Source organism: Peromyscus maniculatus, chromosome X (assembly GCF_049852395.1).
Source record: "Peromyscus maniculatus bairdii isolate BWxNUB_F1_BW_parent chromosome X, HU_Pman_BW_mat_3.1, whole genome shotgun sequence".
NCBI classification, from domain to species: Eukaryota; Metazoa; Chordata; class Mammalia; order Rodentia; family Cricetidae; genus Peromyscus; species Peromyscus maniculatus.
The window spans coordinates 107,807,827-107,831,017 of record NC_134875.1 but is presented as its reverse complement, the minus strand read 5'-3'; the positions used below and the strand labels follow the sequence as shown (position 1 = coordinate 107,831,017).

The window sequence follows — 23,191 nt, the reverse complement described above, 5'->3', positions numbered from 1 at the left end:
CCCTCTTAACACTGCTTTCATAGTGTCCCATAAGTTTGGGTATGTGGTGTCTTCATTTTCATTGATCTCTAGGAAGTCTTTAATTTCTTTCTTTATTTCTTCCTTAACCCATTGGTGATTCAGTTGAGCATTATTCAGTTTCCATGAGATTGTAGGTTTTCTGTAGTTTTTGTTGTTGTTGAAATCTAGCTTTAAACCATGGTGGTCTGATAGAACACAGGAGGTTATTCTGATTGTTTTGTATCTGTTGAGATTTGCTTTGTGGCCAAGTATGTGGTCGATTTTAGAGAAAGTTCCATGGGGTGCTGAGAAGAAAGTATATTCTTTCTTGTTAGGATGGAATGTTCTGTAGATATCTATTAGGTCCAATTGGGTCATGACATCAGTTAAGTCCTTTATTTCTCTGTTAAGTTTCGATTTGGGAGATCTGTCCAGTGGTGAAAGTGGGGTGTTGAGATCTCCCACTATTAATGTGTGGGGTTTTATATGTGGTTTAAGCTTTAGTAATGTTTCTTTTACATATGTGGGTGCCCTTGTGTTTGGGGCATATATGTTCAGAATGGAAACTTCATCTTGGTCGTTCTTTCCTGTGACGAGGATGTAATGTCCTTCTTGATCTCTTTTGATTGATTTTAGTTTGAAGTCTATTTTGTTGGATATCAGGATGGCTACCGCTGCTTGTTTCTTAAGACCATTTGATTGAAAAGTCTTTTCCCAGCCTTTTATTCTTAGGTAGTGTCTATCTTTGAATTTGAGATGTGTTTCTTGTATGCAGCAGAAGGATGGGTCCTGCTTTCGTATCCATTCTGTAAGTCTATGTCTTTTTATAGGTGAATTAAGTCCGTTGATATTAAGGGATATTAATGACCAGTGATTCTTCATCCCTGTTATTTTTGGTGGTAGTGTGTGTGTACTTCTCTTCTTTGGGGTTTACTGTTGTGGCTTTATCTATTGCCTGTGTTTTCAAGTGTGTATCTGACTTCCCTCGGTTGGAATTTTCCTTCTAGTGCTTTCTGTAGGGCTGGGTTTGTGGATAGGTATTGTTTAAATCTGGCTTTGTCTTCGAATGTCTTGTTCCTTCCGTCTATGATGATTGAAAGTTTTGCTGGGTATATTAGTCTGGGCTGACATCCATGGTCTCTTAGTGTCTGCATTACATCTGTCCAGGTCCTTCTGGCTTTCAAAGTTTCCATTGAGAAGTCGGGTGTTATTCTGATGGGTTTACCTTTATAGGTCACTTGGCCTTTTTCCTTGGCTGCTCTTAATATTCTTTCTTTATTCTGTACATTCAGTTGTTTAATTATTATGTGTCGAGGGGACTTTTTTTTGGGGTCTAGTCTGTTTGGTGTTCTATAGGCTTCTTGTATCTTCATAGGCATTTCCTTCTTTAAGTTGGGAAAGTTTTCTTCTAAAATTTTGTTGAATATATTTTCTGTGCCTTTGAGTTGGTATTCTTCACCTTCTTCTATCCCTACAATTCATAGGTTTGGTCTTTTCATGGTGTCCCAAATTTCTTGGACATTTTGGTTCATGACTTTGTTGGCTTTAGTGTTTCCTTCGACTGATGAAACTATTTCTTCTACTGTGTCTTCAATGCCAGAAATCCTCTCTTCCATCTCTTGCATTCTGTTGGTTATACTTGCATCTGAAGTTCCCGATCTTTTACTCAGGTTTTCTATTTCCAGCATTCCCTCTGTTTGTGTCTTCTTTATATTTTCAATTTCCCTTTTCAGTTCTTGGACTGTTTCCTTTGTTTGTTTCATTACTTTTTCATGATTTTCTTTCAGTGCTTTATTGTTTTCTTGCAGGACTTTATTGTTTTCTTGCAGGAATTTATTGTTTTCTTGGAGGGCTTTATTGTTTTCTTGGAGGGCTTTATTGTTTTCTTCTAATTTGTTTGCCCTTTCCTCTAGTTGTTTACAGCGTTTTTGCAATTTTCTTGTCTTTTCCTCTACACAAGCCTCTACCTTCTTCATGAAGTTACTCATAAGGCTACTTTCTTCTGCTTCTTCCAATTTTTGGTGTTCAGGTCTAGATGTTGGAGGCAGGCTAGGTTCTAGTGATGCTGTGTTGCTCTTCATTTTGTTGTATGTACTTCTGCCTTGACGTCTGCCTATCTCCTCGTGGTTCCTTCTTGGTCTTATCAGTGTACTTGTTTCACAAAGAGCTGACAGATTCAGGAAGACTCTCTCTCTTGTCCAAAAGGGAGTTCTCTTGTCCAACTCTCTGGTCCAGAAGGGAAGTCTGGGGCAGGCTCTGGTCCAGAATGGCAGTCGGGGACAGGCTGGGAGCTGGGGGCCGGTCTCTAAGTCTCAGGAAGTGGCTGTGGTCTCAGGCAGATGGGCGTGGGGGCAGGGCGCGGAGATTGCAGGGGCTGCCGGGGGGCTTGGAAAAGGGGATCCCTCCCAGTGGGGCTAGAAGGGGAGCTGCCCGGTGGCCCGAACCTGGTGCCAAGTTGGGCAGGTCTTCCCGGAGTGGCTGGTGCCCAGGGATGGGGTCCGGGTTGGACCCAGGTACTCACCTCTGGACCAGAAGGGAAGTCGGGAGCAGGCTGGGAGCCCCAATTTGCATTCTTACAATAATGAGTAAGTATTTCCCTTTCCATATAATCTTGCCAGCATGAGCTGTCACTTTCCATTGATATTGGTCATTCTGACTGGGCAAGGTGAAATCTAGTTTTAATTTTAATTTTTTTGTTTTTGTTTTTGTTTTTCGAGACAGGGTTTCTCTGTGTAGCTTTGCGCCTTTTCCTTGAACTCACTTGGTAGCCCAGGCTGGCCTCTAACTCACAGAGATCCGCCTGCCTCTGCCTCCCAATTGCTGGGATTAAAGGCGTGTGCCACCACCGCCTGGCTAATTTGAACTTTCTTTACGACTAAGTATACTCAATACTTCTTAAGTGTTTCTCAGCTATCCATGTTTCATCTTTTGAGAACTCTGATTATATCTGCATTCACTTTTTGGTTGAATCATTTCTTTTGTTGATCAGTTTTTAATTAGTTCTTTTTGTATTCTAGTTACTAACCCTCTGTCAGATGTATTGGTAAATATTTTTGCTTCTTCTGTGGACTGCCTCTTTTCTTGAATGACTTTATCCTTTGCTACACAGAAGTTTTTTAGTTTCTTGAGGTCCCTTTTATTAATTGTTGGGTTTTTTTTTTTTTTTTTTTTTTTTTTTGGTTTTTTGAGACAGAGTTTCTCTGTGTAGCTTTGCGCCTTTTCTTGGAACTCACTTGGTAGCCCAAGCTGGCCGCGAACTCACAGAGATCCCTCTGCCTCCCGTGTGCTGGGATTAAAGGCATGCGCCACCACCGCCTGGCTTAATTGTTCTTTAATGGTGTGGTATTGCTGTTCTGTTCAGAAAGTCCTTTCCTGTGTCAATAAGTTAAAGCCTATTCCATGCTTTGACCTCTATCAGGTTAGATTATTTGGTTTTACGTTGAGGGGCTTGATTGATTTGGAATTGAGTTTTGTGCAGGGTGATAAATGTGAATTCTTTGACATGCAGCTATCCAGTTTGACCAGAACAATTTGTTAAAGAGTCTATCTTTTCTCCACTGTTTATTCTTAGCTTCTTTTTCAAAAATCAAGTGTCTGAAAGTGTGTGGGATTATGTCTGATTATTCTATTCTACTCCATTAACCAATGTGTCTGGTTTAGGCCAATTTCATGTTGTTGCTATTTAAATTACTGCATCTCTATAATACAACCTGAAATCTGGGATGGTGATACTTTCCACAGCTCTTTTATTACTTTGGATCGTTTAAGCTATCTTGGATATTTTGTTTTTCCATTTGAAATTGACAACTACTTTATCAATTTCTGTGAATATTATGTTGGAATCTTGACAGGGATTGTACTGAATCTGTAGATTGCTTTCGGCAGTCTGTCCATTCTTACAATATTAATCCTACTGATTCATGAGCATGGGAGAACTTCTCATGTTTGGAATAATTGAAAGTATCATTAATTGCCTATCATATGATTTTATATGTAAAATTCCTTAAAGACTCCCCCAGGAAACTTCTTCAACTGAAAAGCAATTTCAGCACAGTAGCAGGATGCAAAATTAACACACAAAAATCAGTAACCCTCTTATATACAAATTAATAAGCTAAAAAACTTTCTTGAAATATCTGTAACAAAGTAAGTGCAAAGCTTGTATAATAAAAACTTTAAGACATTGAAGAAAGAAATTGAGTAAGACAGAAGGCATTTTATCATTGTTTCTATTTCCTTATTTATGTACCTGTTTACATTGTTGATCTCTCCTTGGCTTAACTTTGGTGGTTTGGATGCATCTAGAAACCCATCCATTTCTTTTAGGTTTTATAGCTTTATAGAATATATTTTTTATTTTTTTTCCTTATTGTGAATTTCTTTGACGTCAGTTGTTTCCCCTTTTACCTCTGAATCTATTCATTTGATTAATTTTGTAATAATTGTGCCAATAGTCTGTGATTCTTGTGTATCTTCTCAAAGAACCAGCTTTCAAATTTATTGATCTTTTATTGTTGCAGGAGATTTGTTTGTGTTTTCATTCTGAGACTGCCAGTGGAGTGGACAATAGAGTTTTCTGGTGCAGTCAGAGGAAGATAGCAGACATCAAAGAAATTCAGAATAAGGAAAAAAATTTAAAAATTATATTCTGTTAAGTCAATAAGATAATAACAAGGGCTTAAAAGATGTGCAGTCCTTTTAGGAGTTGGATGCATTGTTCCAGGCTCTTTTCAATTTCAAGGTTGCCATCAGGAAATCAGCTGTTATGCTGATGAGTTTTTCTTCATATGTGACCTATAGTATCTCCCATGCAGGTTTCAATACAATTTCTTTGTTATATATACTTAGTGTTTTAATTATGATATGCTGTGGGATCTTCCTGTCTATTCTTGTCTATTTGGTGTTCTGTGTGCTTCTGTATTTGCATGAGTGTGCCTTACCTTAGTTTGGGGAAGTTTCCTTCTATGATCTTCTTGAAGATCACCTGGTCTATGCTATTGACTTGGCAATCTTCTCCCTCACATATGTGTATAATTTGAATGTTTGGCTTTTCATGATGTCCCACATTTCTTGTTTGTTCCTTCCCTGTGTTTTTGTAAAATTTTCATACCCATTGCTTGCTTGGTCTAGATCCTCTACTTTAGCTCTGTGTCCTGATGTTCTATCTTCTGCTAGAGTCATTCTACTTACAAGGCTTTCCTTTGAGTTCTCTACTTTAGTTATTGGATTTTTATTTTTGCTTGAGTTCTCCTCAATATTTCTATCTCCTGGATGAATTCTGTTCTGAAGTCCAAGGCTGTCTTTGCTGTTTCCTTCAACCTTATATATTATGGGCATCACTCAGGCATTTATTCTCCTTCAGTTCTGTCTCCTTAACTTCACTGGGCTGTTTCTTTGTATCTTCTTACATTCCTTGAATTCTTTACTGAAGCATATGATTATTGATTTAAATTATGTGCTCTTGTCCTAGGACTCATCTATATATTCTCATTAGCAAACACTTTTACAGGTCTGGTAGATTTTGGAGAGAAGACACTGGCTTGATCTTTCATATTGATTGCATTTTTGCAACGAGATCTGGGCATATGGATTCATTCTGTTATTTGCTTTTCTTATCTTATATGCATAGAGCAGATTATGTCAGAAGAGAGAATGTGTGGGCATAGTGGTCCTAGAGGTTGGAAATGGCTAGGGAGGAATGCAGTCTACTGGAAACAGTGGACTAGGTTGCTGTATAGGATGTCCCTCCTGGTCCATGCCTTGAATATGTGTGTAGATCTGACTGAATATAAAGGTTGGAGGTGGTGTGGGAAGGGCCTTCTGGGTGGGAGGAAAGCAGGGTGGTTCCTGGCAGAAGTGTAGAGGTTATTTTACATGCAGACAATGGTGGTTAGAATAGGTTTGGCCATAGTTGTGGGTCTCAGGGAGAGATCTAGTGGTTGGGAAGTCTATATGTCAGGGGAGGATCAAGGATACTCACTTGGTTAGACCTAGAGAAGGTTGAGTGAGATCTGTCTGGGTTGAGAGGTTGCATGCTGTGTCTCTGAAGTATCCTTTTTGTCTCCTTTCATTTATTTTATGTTGAAGTCTGTTTTGTCTGAAATTAGGGTAGAGAAAACTGCTTTCTTTTTCACTATTCCTATTTGCTTAGGATACTTCTTTCATCCTTTTGATTCAAGGTAGCTCCTCACGTTGAAGGTGAGTTCATTGTAGACCACACCAAGATAGCTCTTGTTTCTTTATCCAACTTGAGACTTTTGATTGGGAAGTAGAGACCACTGGTACTTAAAGTTATTATTGAAAAGTATAGTTAGTTGCAGTCATTTTGTGATTTTGATATTTGTGTTCTTATTTGTAAACTATGTTTCAGTTATTATAACTTCATTTGCTTTCTTTCTACAGTATATTTTCTAAACTTAGTCATTTCTTCAATTTAGTAAATTCTAAAATACACACTAGACACTGTATTACACAAACTCAATCCTGTTCCTTAGGATAAAACCAAAGAACGTGAGAATGTATATCAACATAAGTTAATAAGTTATACATACATACACACACAGGTATATATACATTATATCCTTACATACAATGCACATGGCACCATTGATCATAAGTTTAACTCAGTATTAATCCAGATATAGAAACTCAATGATTGATCAGAGAAAGCATGGATCATCCATACAATGAGAAACATTATGGAAGTTGACAATCTTCTCATACTGGTTGTAGCATTGATAGACTTTGAATCTGACACTAGTTAGCTAATGTGGTGGTTCCTGCCTCTAATACCAACAGTTGAAAAGGAGAGGGGGCAGGAGGATTGCCTCTAGCTGAAGGCCAGCCTGGGATACAGAGCCATACAGTGTCACAAAAAAAAGAATAGTTAAATGTGCTGAGTCAAAAATAAGACAGCTTAAATGTATGACCACACTTCTATCTTTAAGGGTGGCATGGAACTCCATGGTATGGATAATGCATAATGTGCTTCAGATGGCTTTCTATTTTCAGTATGAAATTTCATGCTATGATGACAATCTGGATGGTTAAATATTTGGGGCCAAACTTCATTGTGAGTTTATAAAAAATGGTAAAAGAAAAATCTTAGGTGGTGTGTGGATTATCAACCTGCTGGTAAATGTTGCCACAGAGTCAGCCCTTCTGAGTTTGATCAGAACACACTCCCTGTCGATTTCCTGGTCAAAGGCCCACCTGCTCAATATAACCCTTCTCTCCTGGTAGTGCCCCACAGTGGACAATCTCCCAGGCCTGAAGAGCCCATCCTCATGATGTCCTGTGTTTCTTTACAGTTTCCAGGTGTTCAGTGTCACCGTTAAAATGGTCAGCAGCCGTGACAACCGGCAGCTAGGAGGCTTTGGTGCTGCCGTCCTAGCATGGATCCTTTGTAGCATCTCTATGGCCCTCCCTCATTGGCGAATGTGGTCTTTTAAAGAGCCCGTGGATTCCAAACCCAGCATGATTTTAGTGGGGATGTGGATGGCCTGCGTTTACCAACAGGAAAATGTTTCCAGAATTTTCAGAGTGTGTTACCCATACACCTACCAGGATACCTTCATTCCTTTGGATATTCGAGTTGCTCAACACCTGTTACTTGTCTCCAGCTTTCTCGGCATGGTTGCGACAGTCTCCATCATTGCTGCTCTTTGGAGAATTTACTCAAGGAGACTCCGGAAGAAAGCCCCCTACAATCCATTCTTCTTTTCAGGGGTTCTGAACATCATTGCTAGCAGCTTTGTTTTCCTTTCTGTCTTGTACAACTATTTAGCCATCATTCACAAGGACAGGATTGCCTTCCCCCCATATTTCCTCATGCCATCCTTCCCAGATACCCAGAGAATTGGCACTGCGCTGACAATGGCAACTCTTTCTTCCTTCTTATTTCTAGTGGGTGGCACAATTTCCCTTTCTTTCACTCTTCCCCGGCGTCCCCATATATATTCTAATATTTAAATGTAAATTTCCAACTTACATAGACTTGAAAATCCAAAATTACAAGAAGTAATCACAAGTATTCTTCAGATATCTACCTAAAATTTCCAGATTCAGAGCATGCCAAAGGTGGACAAGGGGCCTCCATTTATATTTCCTGTTTTGGTTGCTTTAGGATTTCATTGATTGGCTTATGGATTTTCATCAAATAAAATCTTGCTCACTTATGAGTTCTGTATTTTAATTATTGTTACTGAAGGTAAATAATCAAGGAACATGGCAGACATGGAAATGAGTATAAAAATATATTGACTCCTTACATCATCCTCTAAATCCATAAAAATTAAAGAAGGCCTGTTTCCCATGCCATAAAAATTGCAACTCTCTACCAGATGAAATTTCCTGAACTATGTTACAGATTGCTATAAGGAATCTCCACAATGCATTTCTCAAAATACCTGTGTAATTATTCCCCATATTTCTTTGCTCCTTCATTTAGTCCTTTAAATAGATTTTTCTTTTCCTAAAGTTTTAAAATTTGAGGAATTCCATCTCATCTTTTATTCTCTTTGTACTCCAATTTTATTACATACTAAATATTTTCAGTCTATCCTATACCTAATTAGCCTAACAAGTATTCCCTGATATAGTTCCATACATTTTTTATGCCTTTACTTCTTGTGAGACATTTCCTAAGGAGATGCAACAGAAACAAATTACTCACCATCAACAACAGAACAATGAAATAATTCTAGCTAGGTATAACTTGGATGGAGTGTGATAACTTGAGAGACTCCCCAAAGAAAATCCCAAACTAAATTCCTGAAAGTAGAGGTCATTTTGCCTGGGAGTCCAGGGTCTAGTTCATAGTGGCAAAGATATCATGGCGGCAGGATCTTGAGATTCTGATTACATTGTAATCACAGTTAGAAGACAGAGAGAGGCAAATGCTGTTTGACTTGCTTTCTCCTTTTCATGCAGTCCATGACCCAAGCCTAGGAAATGGTGCTGCCTACCTTTAGGGAAGGTCTTCCCACTTCAAATCACTTATTTAATATAACCCCATACAGGCATTCCCAGAGGCTAACAAAATCTACATAATGTCTCACAAGTGTGTCCTGAAATTTATTATGTGTAATTCTAGAATCTAGAGTCTAGATCCTGTGAAATTAACAGTAAATCTAAACTGTCATACCCTAGTAATATCAATATATTAGCAAGTCTGATTTATGTGACAAGGCCCTAAAAAGGCAGGATTGATGTGGTTTAATAATGGGAACAGTTACACTGTAAAGGAAGAAAATAAGACAGCATATGCTATTGCTACCCAGAAAATAATGAAAGGTTCTCTAGTATCCCCCTCCATTTCAACCCCAAAGGCCCAAAATATCCCTAATGAGGTGACTGATTTTGGGAAAGGGAATCAAAATTTTATCAACATTATTTCAAAATATATGGTTAGGTTATTAAATGCTCATTATGCCATTTGGAAAGAGCAAAGGCTATTGGCATCCAACACATGCAATAAACCCAATTAGTAATCTATTATATGGCATCTAAATCCTCAGTCAAGTTGTAATCATTCAGTGTGCCGTAGCTAAGGTTTCTATTGCTGGAATAAAACACCACGACCAAAAGAGACTTGAGGTGGAGGAAGATTTTTTTTGTCTTTTTTTCATGCCTAAAAGAGATTTATTTTTAATTTTGAAACAGAAAAATTAAACACAAATGAGCTTTACCTAGTCCTGCCAATCCAGGTTTTTTTTCTTATTATTTTATTTTATTTCTTATTATTTTATTTTTATTTTTTTTCTTATTATTTTCTTAGTACATCATCTAGGAAATTCAGAGTAGGAACTCAAGGCAGTAACCTAGAGACAGCAACTGATGCAGAGGACATGGAATAGTGCTTCTTAATGGCTACTGTAGCCTGAAGGTTCTTGGTCCTATCCAGTCCTGCCTGGGCAGCAACAGTTTTCATAAAATAATCATTCAGAGGCTTAATATTAATTACAAACTGTTTGGTCTGTGGCTCACGCTTATTGCTAGCTAGTTATTACATCTTAAATTAATCAATTTCTATTAATCTGTGTATTGCCACATGTCTCAAGGCTTTACCTGTGTTCCACTACATCTTGCTCCCCTGGTGGCTTGCAGCGTCTCCCCCAGTCTGCCCTTCTTCTCCCTGTATCTCTCTTGGATCTCCTCTCTGGCTATATCCTATGTTGCCATAGGCCCAAACAGCTTCTTTATTAACCAATAGTAGCAACACAGCATACAGAATGACCATCACAAAAGACTTCCCCTTTTCTATCTAACAAAAAAGGAAGGTTTTATATTTAACATGGTAAAATTACATATAACAAACAGTTATCAAGCAAGAATTATAGTTACAATATCTAATCTTTGTATTTGGCAAAATTAAAGAAAATATTCTATCATCTATCCTATATTTGTGAGCCTAAGTTTCATATCTAATTCATCTTTTATCATAACCAAGGACAACTATAATTATAATTATCTAGTCTTCAACTCCCATCAAAGACCCCAGAAGGATATAATATTATCTGAGTAAACAGGAAGTGCATTGTAAGCAACTTCTAAAATGGCAGAAACATCTGGCTGCATGGACAATAACTCAAAGTTCGTCTGTAACATTGGGGCATCAATCTTCAGCCTACAGGCCTAGAGTATCTGCCATACTTTTCAGTGAAGCAGGAAATTTTAAGGACTGTTCTTCCTATTGGCAAAGTTTATGGTGATATTTTAATTGTACTGAAATGTGATTTTATTTGTATGTTAATAAATAAAGTTGCCTGGGGGTCAGAGCTAATAGCAAGCTATAGCAGAAACTGGGCAGTGGTGGTGCACACCTTTAATCCCAGCTCTTGGGAGACAGAGCTAGGCAGATCTCTGTGTGTTCAAGGATACAGCCAGCATGGAGACACATGCCTTGAATCTCAATACCAACCATAGAAGACCTGGAGGTCTGTACAGACAGGCAGTGACGAGGAGGTCATGTGGTTGGGTTTACAACCAATGAGAAGGCAGAATATAAAGTCTACAAAAAAGACAGACAGACAGGAAGTAGGTCTCTTGCTGAAGAAGACAACAGCAGCAGTGAAGGGTAATGTTTTTAGCTCTGACCTCTTGGGCTTTCATCTCTGCATTGGCTCTGTGTTTCTTATTTAACAAGACCGTTCATCTACATTTGGCGCCCAACGTGGCAAGAATTCATTAAAAACCACTTGGCTTGGCTTGGCAGTGGGTCTGGATTCCCACCTAGGCAGCCCAACTCACTAGCTCTGGCCTGGCTCCCAAGCTCAGGCCCAGCTCGGCTTAGGTCTCAGGCCCAACTGACCATAGCTACAAGCCCTTACCACAGCTGGAGCTACTTGCTTAAAGCCGGTGCTACAAACAACTCAGGCCTGCCCTGCTGGAGCTACCACTAATTGCAGTAGCTACTGCTGTGGATATCGCTCTATATAAATAAAACACTGATGGCCAGTGACCAGACAGGAAGTATAGGCAGGACAAAGAGAGAGAGAACTGGGGAAACAGGAAGAAGGAAGAGAGACACTGCAGCCACTGTCAGGACAAGCAACATGTAAAGATGCCGGTAAGCCACCAGCCATGTGGCAAGGTATAGATTTATAAAAATGGGTTAATTTAAGACAAAAGAACATTTAGCAAGAAGACTGCCATGGCCATACAGTTTATAAGTAATATAAGCATTTGAGTGATTATTTTATACGTGGATTGTGGGACTGCGGGGCTTGGTGGAACCTGGAGAGAAGCCCTCCAGCAACAACTAAATGATGGAGATGACAAGATAAAAAAGTTGTGCTGTCATTTAATGGTTTCAAAGTGATGTCTCTTCAGTAGACATCTCTAATTGGAAGTTTGATTATGATTTCTCATCCCTCATCATCTCTTCAGAGAATTTGCAAAGTTTTCAGATATGATTCCAGCAACAAGCTACACTCAGCTTTTGACTGATACTCCAACACAGGTGGTCAGAGCTTAAGGAAGCCAGAGCCCAGGCTTGACTTGACTCAAGTGGGAACGTGTGGCTGGAATTAAGCTTTTAGCCAGAACTTGTGGCTATGCTTTCTTGCTTGCTTTCTCTTTCTCTCCCTCCCACCTCCCCTCTCTCTGTTTGGATTCACATCTCAGACACTAGGTAGCTGTTTTGAAATTCCCTCGGACTTCTACTGTTCTACACAGACTTGGTAAGTCAATTAAGATATCAGATATTTTAAAGGAAACTATTTAAAACTTTTTTCACATTAAAAATGGGTTTTATATGTACATTGTAAGAAAATTGGGCTTTGTTTGAAATTTTAGGCAGTCTGACAATGGAACAACTATATGAGAAGATTAATATGGATCGAATTATGCAGTTTATTACTTTTCTTATCCTTATATTACTATTTTAAAAGATAGTCAATTTAAATGCCAGGATAAAAGTTTTAGAAAAACCCATTAAACCTGTTAAAATGAATTATAGAGAAATTCAGATTCAGACAGAAGAAATTAACTGTGAAGTTGTTTCAAGATTGGATCATAAGGTTACAGAAAGAAAGCCTGTTTTCACTCAATCACCCTTAATTTATCTGGTAACCGTACAGCAGTTACCTGATCAAGTGAATACACAAAATATTTGGACTCCAACTGAAATGTTAGATTTACAAAGGTTTAAGGAGGCAATAGTGTTGTGGGATGTTCTGTATGTCCTGTGGGAGCCTGTTCTTGGGTTCCTTGTGGCTTTACCCAGCAGGTCTGCATAAAGGATGATTAGGACCACAAGCCTGAGTGCAGGTGTCTGAGATGGTCTGCACTTGGCTGTGCTGGGGGATGGTTTGTATGTCAAATTTCTCTGATTGGTCAATAAATAAAACCTGATTGGCCCATGGCTATGCAGGAAGTATAGGTGGGACTAACAGAGAGGAGAAAATAAAGAACAGGAAGGCAGAAGGAGAAACTGCCAGTCGTCACCAGGGCAAGCAGCATGTAAAGATTCCTGTAAGCCACGAGGCATGTGGCAAGGTATAGTTTATAGAAAAGGACTAATTTAAGATATAAGAACAGTTAGCAAGAAGCCTGCCACTGCCATACATTTTGTAAACAAAATAAGTCTCTGTGTTTACTTGGTTGGGTCTGAGCAGCTGTGGGACTGGCAGGTGACAAAGATTTGTCCTGACTGTGGGCAAGGCAGGAAAACTCTAGCTACACAATAGTTTCTTATGGCATGCATTCCCCTTATGTAAAGCAAATGTTAAACACCTGGTCAACTTATAATAGGATTATACCACAGGACTGGCGGGAGCTGGCATATGCTGTTCTGGAACCCAGACAACAGCTCCAGTGGCAAATGTGGTTCAAAGAGGAGGCTAAAAACATAGAAAAACAAAGGAGGGATAAAGGAATACAAGTTTTCCAGGATCAGCTTATTGGAGAAGGCCAATATGCTGCAGTACAAACACAATGTTTATATGATATCCAAACCTTAATTCTATGTCAAATGGCAGGCTTGAATGCATGGAACAGAGTTGAGGAACCAGGAAAGAAAACTGAGTCATTTACAAAGGTTATACAGGGCCCAAAAGAATCCTTCACAGATTTCTTACAAAGACTAGCTTCAGCAGTAAAGAGAATGGTCCCCCCTCTCAAAACTGAGAAGCTTTTGCAGGGCAAAAGACACAGTCAATAAGACAAAAAGACACCCAACAGATTGGGAAAAGATCTTCACCAACCCCACATCTGACAGAGGATTGATCTCCACAATATATAAAGAACTCAAGAAACTAGATATCAAAGCACTGAACAGTCCAATTAAAAAATGGGCTAAAGAGCTAAACAGAGAATTCACAAAACAAGAACTACAAATGGCTGAAAGACATTTAAAGAAATGCTCAACATCCTTAATCATCAGAGAAATGCAAATCAAAACGACTCTGAGATACCACCTTACACCTGTTAGAATGGCTAAGATCAAAAACACCAATGACAACCAATGTTGGAGAGGATGTGGAGCAAAGGGAACACTCCTCCACTGTTGGTGGGAATGTAAACTTGTACAACCACTGTGGAAATCAGTATGGCGGTTTCTCAGAAAATTAGGAATCGAACTACCTCAAGACCCAGCCATCCCACTCTTGGGCATATACCCAAAGAATGCTGATACATACCATAAAGATACATGCTCAGCTATGTTCATAGCAGCACTATTTGTAATAGCCAGAACCTGGAAACAACCTAGATGCCCATCAACGGAAGAATGGATGATAAAAATGTGGTACATATACACAATGGAGTACTACTCAGCAGAGAAAAACAATGAAAGCATGAAATTTGCAGGCAAATGGATGGAACTAGAAAAAATCATCCTGAGTGAGGTAACCCAAACCCAGAAAGACAGTTATGGTATGTACTCACTCATTGGTGGATTCTAGATATAAAATGAACAATCAGACCACAACCCATAGAACCATAGAGGCTATATATATAGCATGGAGGTCCCTAGGATGACTGTGGCATATAATCAATTTCAGTTTTACTCAATTATTGAAAAAAATAGCCAAATGAATGGAAACACATGAACTATGAACCAAAGGCTGAGGGGCTCCCAGCTGGATCAGGCCCTCTGAATAGGTGAGACAGTTGATTGGCTTGATCAGTTTGGGAGGCATCTAGGCAGTGGGACCAAGTCCTGTGCTCATTCCATTAGTTGGCTGTTTGAAACCTGGAGCTTATGCAGGGACACTTGGCTCAGTCTGGGAGGAAGGGACTGGACCTGCCTGGACTGAGTCTACCAAGTTGATCACAGTCCTCGGGGGAGGACTTGTCCTGGAGGAGGTGGGAATGGAGGGTAGGCTGGGGGTAAGGGGAGGGCGTGGGAGGAGGGAGAATAGGGGAACCCATGGCTGATATGTAGAACTGAATGGTATTGTAAAATAAAAAATATATATCACACAAAAAAAAAAGAGAATGGTCCCCAATTCAGAAGCTACTCAGATAATAATCAAATCTTTGGCTTTTGAGAATGTGAATGCAGCATGCAAGAGAATAATCAGGCCATTAAAGGCAAGATCTGCACCCTTGGAAGATTGGATTAGAGACACAGGTAATGTTGAGTCTCATGACCAAGATGATATGTGGGTAGGAGAAGCAATTTCAAAAGGTATAAGGAATGTCAGAAGTTTTGGATGTGGAAAGCAAGGACATTTGAAAAGGGACTGTAAACAGGTCATTCCTAGAAACAATGTTTCTTCAAGGAACAATGGCAACAGAATGCCCCTTCTTCTGGAGTCTGCAGAAGGTGTGGTAAGGGAAAACACTGGACCAATGAAAGTAGATCAACAAGAGACAGGCAAGGTAATCCTTTGCCTCAGTATTTGGGAAACTCCCAGAGGGGACTCAGGCAGGCCCCCATAGCAAATCCAGTGCAGACCTTTCCTGAAGTCGTAGAGGAAACCCCTACTCAGAGCAATTAAATAACCAAATGCCTATTGGAATAAATCATGCTGGTCAGGATGATGAAACAGAGAGAATAGAAAATTCAGGAGAAAACATAAAGAAAATTTTTTGGCAAACTTCTATTAATGAACAAAGACCAAAATTAACGATAAAAATAAATGATGTTTTGTTGTCTGGTCTGGTAGACACAGGTGCGGACATTATCATAATTGCACCAGAATTTTGGCATCCAACTTGGCCTCTTCAGGAGGTAAACGTTCAACTGTTAGGAATTGGGACATTATCTCATGTGAAACATAGTGCAAGATGGCTCAAATGTATAGGTTCAGAAGGACAGAGAGGAAAACTAAAACCATATGTGGCTAACATAGCTATGAACCTGTGTGGTCGAGACTTGTTGCAACCATGGAATACTCAGATTAACATCCCTCCAATCTCAGAAACAAATCATAAACTAGCACATGTTTCTGAGAGAAATATTAGAAGATATTATTCTAATGAGTGGTCACCAGCCATCCATATTATACAAGAACAGGGCACAACAACTGATGATCTTCCAAAGACACCAACAGCTCTACCTTTAAAATGGTTAACAGATAATCTTGTATGGGTTCAGCAATGGCCTTTAACAACAGAGAAACTCCAGGCTTTAGAAGAGCTGGTAGAAGAACAGTTAAATGCTCAGTATAATGAAGAATCAACCAGGCCTTGGAATTCTCCTGTATTTGTTATTAAAAAAAAATCTGGTAAATGGAGAATGGTAACAGACCTTAGAGCAATTAACAAAGTAACTCAGCCAATGGGCTCTCTACAATCTGGAATTCCTTTGCCTACTCTGTTACCAAAAGGATAGCCTCTCATAGTTATTGATTTAAAAGACTGTTTCTTTTCAATACCCTTACAAGAAAAAGACAGAGATAGATTTGCTTTCACAGTGCCTACTTATAATAATTCTCAACTGGTTAAAAGATTTCAATGGAGGGTCCTCCCACAGGGAATATTGAATAGACCAACTCTGTGCCAATATTTTGTACAACAGCCATTGGAAGTGATACATAAAAATTTCTTAAATCTATAATTTATTATTATATGGATGATATTTTACTAGCTGACTCAAATGCAGATACTTTAGAAAGAGTGTTTGAAAAAGTAAAGAAAATTTTGCCTTGCTGGAGAATTACAAATTGCTCCTGAAAAGATACAAAGAGTAGATTCTATTAATTATTTAGGATATAAAATAGAGCTACAAAAAAATTAGACCCCAAAAGGTGCAAATTATGAGAGATAGACTACAGACTCTGAATGACTTTCAAAGATTATTTGGAGACATTTCTCATCTACAAACTATTATTGGGGTAAAAAATGATGAATTGAATAATTTGTTCAAAACCTTTGAAGGTGACAAGGACTTACTTAGTCCAAGAGAATTATCACCTGAAACTCAGAAATAATTGGCCATGGTAGAAAGAAAGTACATGAAGGGCACATGGATAGTATTGATCCAAAACTGGATTGCATTTTGGTTATTTTACCTTCTAGGAATTCTCCTACTGGAATATTAATGCAGAGGAAAGATATTATATTTGAATGAATATTTTTACCAAATAAACCAAGTAAAAAATTAAAAACTTATGTGGAAAAAATCTCTGACGTGATTTGGAAAGGAAAATTGAGACTTCGACAATTAGCAGGAATAGACCCAGCAGAAATTATTGTACATTTAACTAAGGAGGACATTGAAAAATTATGGACAGAAAGTGATCCTTGGCAAAGAGCTTGCAGTAATTTTTTGGGAGAAATTAACAGCAAATATCCCAAAAGTGATAGAATTGATCTTATAAAGAGAGCTGATTGGATCTTGCCTCGAATTGTACCAGAAAAAAAAAACATATCTGGAGTTCATACATTTTATACAGATGCCAAAAAAGAAGGAAAGGCAGGTTACAAATCAGAAAATTTAAGTAAAGTGGTTCAAAGTCCTTATAATTCAGTTCAAAAATGGGAATTGTATGCTATTCTGTTGGTATTAATGGATTTTTCAGAACCTCTCAACATAGTAACTGACTTTCAGTATGCTGAAAGAGTGGTATTACATAGTGAGACTGCAGAATTTATCCCTGATGCTTCAGAATTAACTTCACTATTTATTCAATTACAAGATACAATCAGGAAAAGGAGTCATACTTTATATATAACTCACATTCGATCCCATACTGGTCTTCCAGGCCCTCTAGCACAAGGCAATGATGAGATTAATAAATTATTGATAGGAAATGTGCTGAAGGCCTCAGAATTTCATAAAATCATCATGTCATTAGTAAAGATTTAAAAAAGGATTTTTCCATAACCTGGCAACAAGCCAAAGAAATAGTAAAGAAATGCCCTACTTGTTCCTTCTACAATCAAATGCCATTACCAGCAGGATGTAACCCAAAGGGTACTCAGAGGAATGAAATCTGGCAGATGGACGTATTTCACTTTGCAGAATCTGGAAAACTGAAATATGTACACCACACCACCGATACTTATTCAGGATTTCAATGGGCAACTGCTTTGAGTTCTGAAAAAGCTGATTCTGTAATCACTCATTTGCTAGAAGTTATGGCCATCATGGGTATACCTGCACAAATCAAAACTGACAATGCTCCATCATATGTCTCTGTTAAAATGAAACAGTTTTTTGCTCATTACAATATAAAGCACATTACAGGCATACCACATAATCCTACAGGTCAAGAAGTTATAGAAAGATCAAACAGAACTCTAAAGGATATGCTAAATAAACAGAAATGGGTAACGAAAACCCCCAGAAATAGACTGCATAATGCTCTTCTAACTTTGAATTTTCTGAATGCCAATGAGAAAGGAACAACAGCTGCAGAGAGACATTGGATAATAGAAAAAACTACAGAATTAAATCAGCCTATGTACTTTAAGGATGTGCTGACCTCAGAATGGAAACCAGGGTATGTATTACATTGGGGACGAGGTTTTGCTTTTGTTTCTACAGGAGAAGATAAGCTGTGGGTACCATCAAAATTGATGAAGGTTCGATTTGAACAAGAGAGACCTCTTAATTAGAGGAGGTGATAGTTTATCAACCAGCATGAACATCCAATATAAACTAACTTATACCAGTAACACATGCCTTTTCATTTAATCAGATATAACTTGCCAAAAAGGAACCTCCCCAAAATTAGTTTTGAGGAAAAGTTTTTTTTTTCTTTTTTTTTCTTTTTTTTTGGTTTTTCCAGACAGGTTTTCTCTGTATAGCTTTGCGCCTTTTCCTGGAACTCACTTGGTAGCCCAGGCTGGCCTCGAACTCACAGAGATCTGCCTGGCTCTGCCTCCCAAGTGATGGGATTAAAGGCATGCGCCACCACCGCCCGGCTTTGTTTTGTTCTTTTAGGAGAATGAAGGCTAAGGAATCTGAAGAACACTGGACAAATGAGACAACTGAAGAAAAAGGACAAATCATCTATCCCAGGAAACAGTAAAATGGCCTATTGGTATATCATCTATAAATTTTATAAGTCTTCCTAAATGTTTGTTTCTGCTCTTCTCTAAAGACATTTAACACTATTGGTCTCCTTGTCATCCCAGTTCAATTAAAATTTAAACCTAACTTTGTAGTTGGAAAATGGCTCTCTCCTTCTTTAAACTCAAGCATGTTGTTAAAAGGAAAATGCAAACTCCCTGTATCATGCCAGAAGAAAAGAGCCATCTTCTGCTATGGGACAGGAGAAAAACCAAATTAATTAAGGGACTATTCTATTACTAACCTCAACTCTTTGATTCTATTCTGATTCTTTAAACTTTTCTTAAAGTATGAATTTATATCAAAATTTACAAGACATATATATATATATATATATATATACATTTTAAACTTTGTTAAGATATAAATATATAAATGGTCATATAGTGTACTAACTAATTCTAGAAAAAAGGCTTCAATTAGCTGTATATATATGTCTTTGTGTTCAAGTCTCTTATCAGTTTTCTGCAGGAAATCATGGCCAGGCCTAACATCAACTGAAATCTCCAGGAAGAAGATGGGGCCCCACAACAACAACAATTTCACTTGGACAATAATAATATCACTAAGCTGAAAAACATCATCTACAGATGAGCTTTGGACTATAAAGTGCTCAGAGCAATTTTGAGAGGGCTGGCTGAGATGATCCAGTTACAAAGACTACTTGAATAAGGACTTGATATAAACCCTGAACTTTGGCATTATGCACAGACTGGATAACAAAGGATATAATTACCTTCCCTCAAATTTGACAATTCACCCAAAATTTTTCTTTTCAGGATAAATATACCTTCGCTCATACCCAGCAGGAAGCAATTTTAAGAATATTGTTGCTGGAGGGCTTCTCTCCAGGTTCTACCAAGCCCCGCCGTCCCACAATCCACATATAAAATAATCACTCAGACACTTATATCACTTATAAACTGTATGGCCATGGCAGGCTTCTTGCTAACTGTTCTTATATCTTAAATTAACCCATTTCTATAAATCTATACCTTGCCACGTGGCTGGTGGCTTACCGGCATCTTTACATGCTGCTTGTCCTGGCGGTGGCTGCAGTGTCTCTCTTTCCTTCTTCCTGTTTCTCCAATTCTCCTTTCTCCTTGTCCTGCCTATACTTCCTGTCTGGTCACTGGCCATCAGTGTTTTATTTATATAGAACGATATCCACAGCAGAATATGATGCCCACATTCCCAAAGAGGTGGTGTCGGGCGGGTTTTTTTTTTTTTGTTTTGTTTTGTTTTGTTTTGTTTTATTTTTGGTCTTTATTGGGTTTTGAATCTGGGATAATTTTCATTGTTTAGGAGGGTTGTCTACAAGTTGTTGTTAAGGATTAGAAAAAGGGCTAAGCAAAGGAGATTACATTTAAGGTTATTTAAAAAAGAAAGAAAGAAAAAGAAAAAGATAATTACTAGATTTAAATACTTTACATTGGATTGGATTTTTTTATATTGTATACAGATTATATATATTGAAATTGATATTGTTAGAAAATGCTATATGTATGTTTCTAACTTTGTTCAAGATATTATACTTATACTTGTCATTTAACAATATAATGCAAATCCTGATTCTCAAATGTTATTATTACCAACTATTAGGATATAAGAAATGAAAGTTAGTAGTTAGACATTACAATAGAACTTATTGTCATATTAGGTATGTTTTCAAGATTGAGTAGATATATTTAGATAAACAGGTCATCTTCAAACCCTTCAGAGATCTACAGAATATGGCATTTAAAATGTTTTAATAACTTAGAAATTTTTTCTTTTTGTTATGACTATGAAACATGTCGGCTCCTGGCAGTACCAATCTACTTCAGAGAGAATATGAGCATTGAAGAAACTGCATATGGAGTTAACTTTCATTGTTGCAAAAGTTAGCCACTGGACAACAAATTATCCTCGAATCAACTGCTGACAACAGGACAAAATTGACAGACAAGACACGAAACAAAGGACTACTGATTCTTGCCAAAACAAGTGTGGTTATGGCTTTATCAAAAGGTATCTTCTGAGGCCAGGACAATATGGCACCATCTCTGAAGTGGCCTTCACAATCTGGAAAAGGTACAGTGCCCTTTTCTTCAAAGGCAGCTGAACAGGCAGTGGGCTGATGGCTTCTGTTGTGCAATGGAACAGCAGCTGAAACAGCTATTCTTGAAGAGTAACTAAACTCACGCCTCTCAATAGTAGACTGGCATTTAATAGAAGGATATGGAGAAGAATGAGATGCTAAGATGAAGCCACACACACACATAGTCAACAAGAATGGACAGTTTTTCTTATATTAGTTACAACTTTCTTTTTTTCTTTTTATTAAAATAGAAAAAGGGAAATATGGCGATATTTTAATTGTACTGAAATGTGATTTTATTTGTATGTTAATAAATAAAGTTACCTGGGGGTCAGAGCTAATAGCAAGCTATAGCAGAAACTGGGCAGTGGTGGTGCACACCTTTAATCCCAGCTCTTGGGAGGCAGAGCTTGGCAGATCTCTGTGTGTTCAAGGATACAGCCAGCATGGAGACACATGCCTTGAATCTCAATACCAACCATAGAATACCTGGAGGTCTGTACAGACAGGCAGTGATAAGGAGGTCATATGTTTGGGTTTACAACCAATGAGAAGGCAGAATAGAAAGTCTATAAAAAAGACAAACAGACAGGAAGTAGGTCTCTTGCTGAAGAGGACAACAGCAGCAGTGAAGGGTAAGGTTTTCAGCTCTGACCTCTTGGGCTTTCATCTCTGCATTGGCTCTGTGTTTCTTATTTAACAAGACCATTCATCTACAAAAGTTCATCAGTCACTTTTCTCTGTGTCCTGCAGAATGCCTGGCAGTTTCTTCTGTGAAGCAGGAATCTGAAGGACCACTGGCAAAGTTGAGTGGTCACCTTCCTATGGGTTCTGCATACCCAGTTTATATAGCATATTGTCAAGCATTCGAGGCAAGAGCAGTTTCTTCCCCAAATGGCTAGCCTTTTCCACATTGTAAGCCAACTCTTTCATGAGTTTCTTTGGTTCCCCATCATACTCTTTGAATCAATTGGTGCTGCCAGGAGAAGATATTTCTCACTGTCCAGAAAAGTCTAAGTTCTTAAAACATTTTAAATGCCATATTCTGCAGGTCTTTGAAGTGTTTGAAAATTATCTCTCTAATTGAAATATATCTTTGTATACCTTAAAAACTTAACTAACATGACTATAAGTTTGATTATCATAGATGACCATTAATCTGTATTTCTTAAATATATATTATAATTTTAAATGAGTTACATGAACATACCTTAAACAAGAATAGAAATATACATACAGTATAACAAAATTGACCTTAAAACTGTACTAATAAACCCAAAATCATACCAATGTAAAGTATTTTGATATTAAAAATTGTTTTTTGAATTAAAGTAGATTTAATTATCTACCTCTTTTTCATCACTTCTGTATCATTCCCCCTTTAAATAAAAACAAACATTCATAAACAGTATTTTGGGAATTTGGGCGTAGCTTTCTATATTACTTCCTGCTGGATTGGGGGCCCTGGCAATCTTATGAGGATGAGAAAATATAGGATTATGGATCAAGTGCTAATAGGAGTAGTCTGTGAAGCTGCATTATCATAGCTAGTTGCCTTGAAGCTGTTCTGGATGTTGGATCATCTGGGCCATTGCTCCCATTAGAGATCTCTCAGAGGATCTTCCTTGATGGAACCATATTAACCTAGAAAGAATCCACAGCCTCTCATCTTCTGTGGAAATAACAGCAGAACCTCTTTTCTAACACAACATATTTTTAGACCCACATTTTGAAGTCAAGATACTTTTAAGATATATATGTTGGCTTAACTTAGCAGCCCTTACAATCAAATGTCTCTCTGCAGTTAAAAATCCCAAGGACAACAGGCTACTTCCAATCTCTTCCTCAGCCTGTTTTCTTACAGCACCCAGTACCACCAGCCCAGGGATAGAAACACCCATAGTGAGATGGGTCCCCCCCGTATCAATCATTGGTCAAGAAATTGCACAACAGTCTTCCCCACAGACCAATTTGGTTAAGGCATTTTCTCAGTTGAGATTCCTTCTTCTAGTATGTCTTTAGCTTGTTCAAATTGTCATAAATATAGCCAGTACACTACAAGGAACATCAAAGGACATGTATGAAGTTGCCTAAGGAGATAGAGTGAGAAGGACAGACAATAATGCAGCCTTACAGATTTTCTA

General features: G+C 38.1%; 1 protein-coding gene across 2 annotated transcripts in view; it reads left to right on the top strand.

Annotated features, from left to right (window-relative positions):
• The window catches only part of LOC102910517 (claudin-34-like), a 61,973-nt gene extending 53,796 nt beyond the window's left edge, over window positions 1-8,177 (top strand). For both annotated transcript variants that reach the window (XM_076562169.1, XM_006973260.3), the window contains exon 2: window positions 7,311-8,177. In XM_076562169.1, the coding sequence (XP_076418284.1) occupies window positions 7,339-7,971 (633 nt within the window). In that variant the 5' untranslated portion in view covers window positions 7,311-7,338 and the 3' untranslated portion in view covers window positions 7,972-8,177. The remainder of the gene's footprint in view (window positions 1-7,310) is intronic.
• Window positions 8,178-23,191: the final 15,014 nt, after the last annotated feature.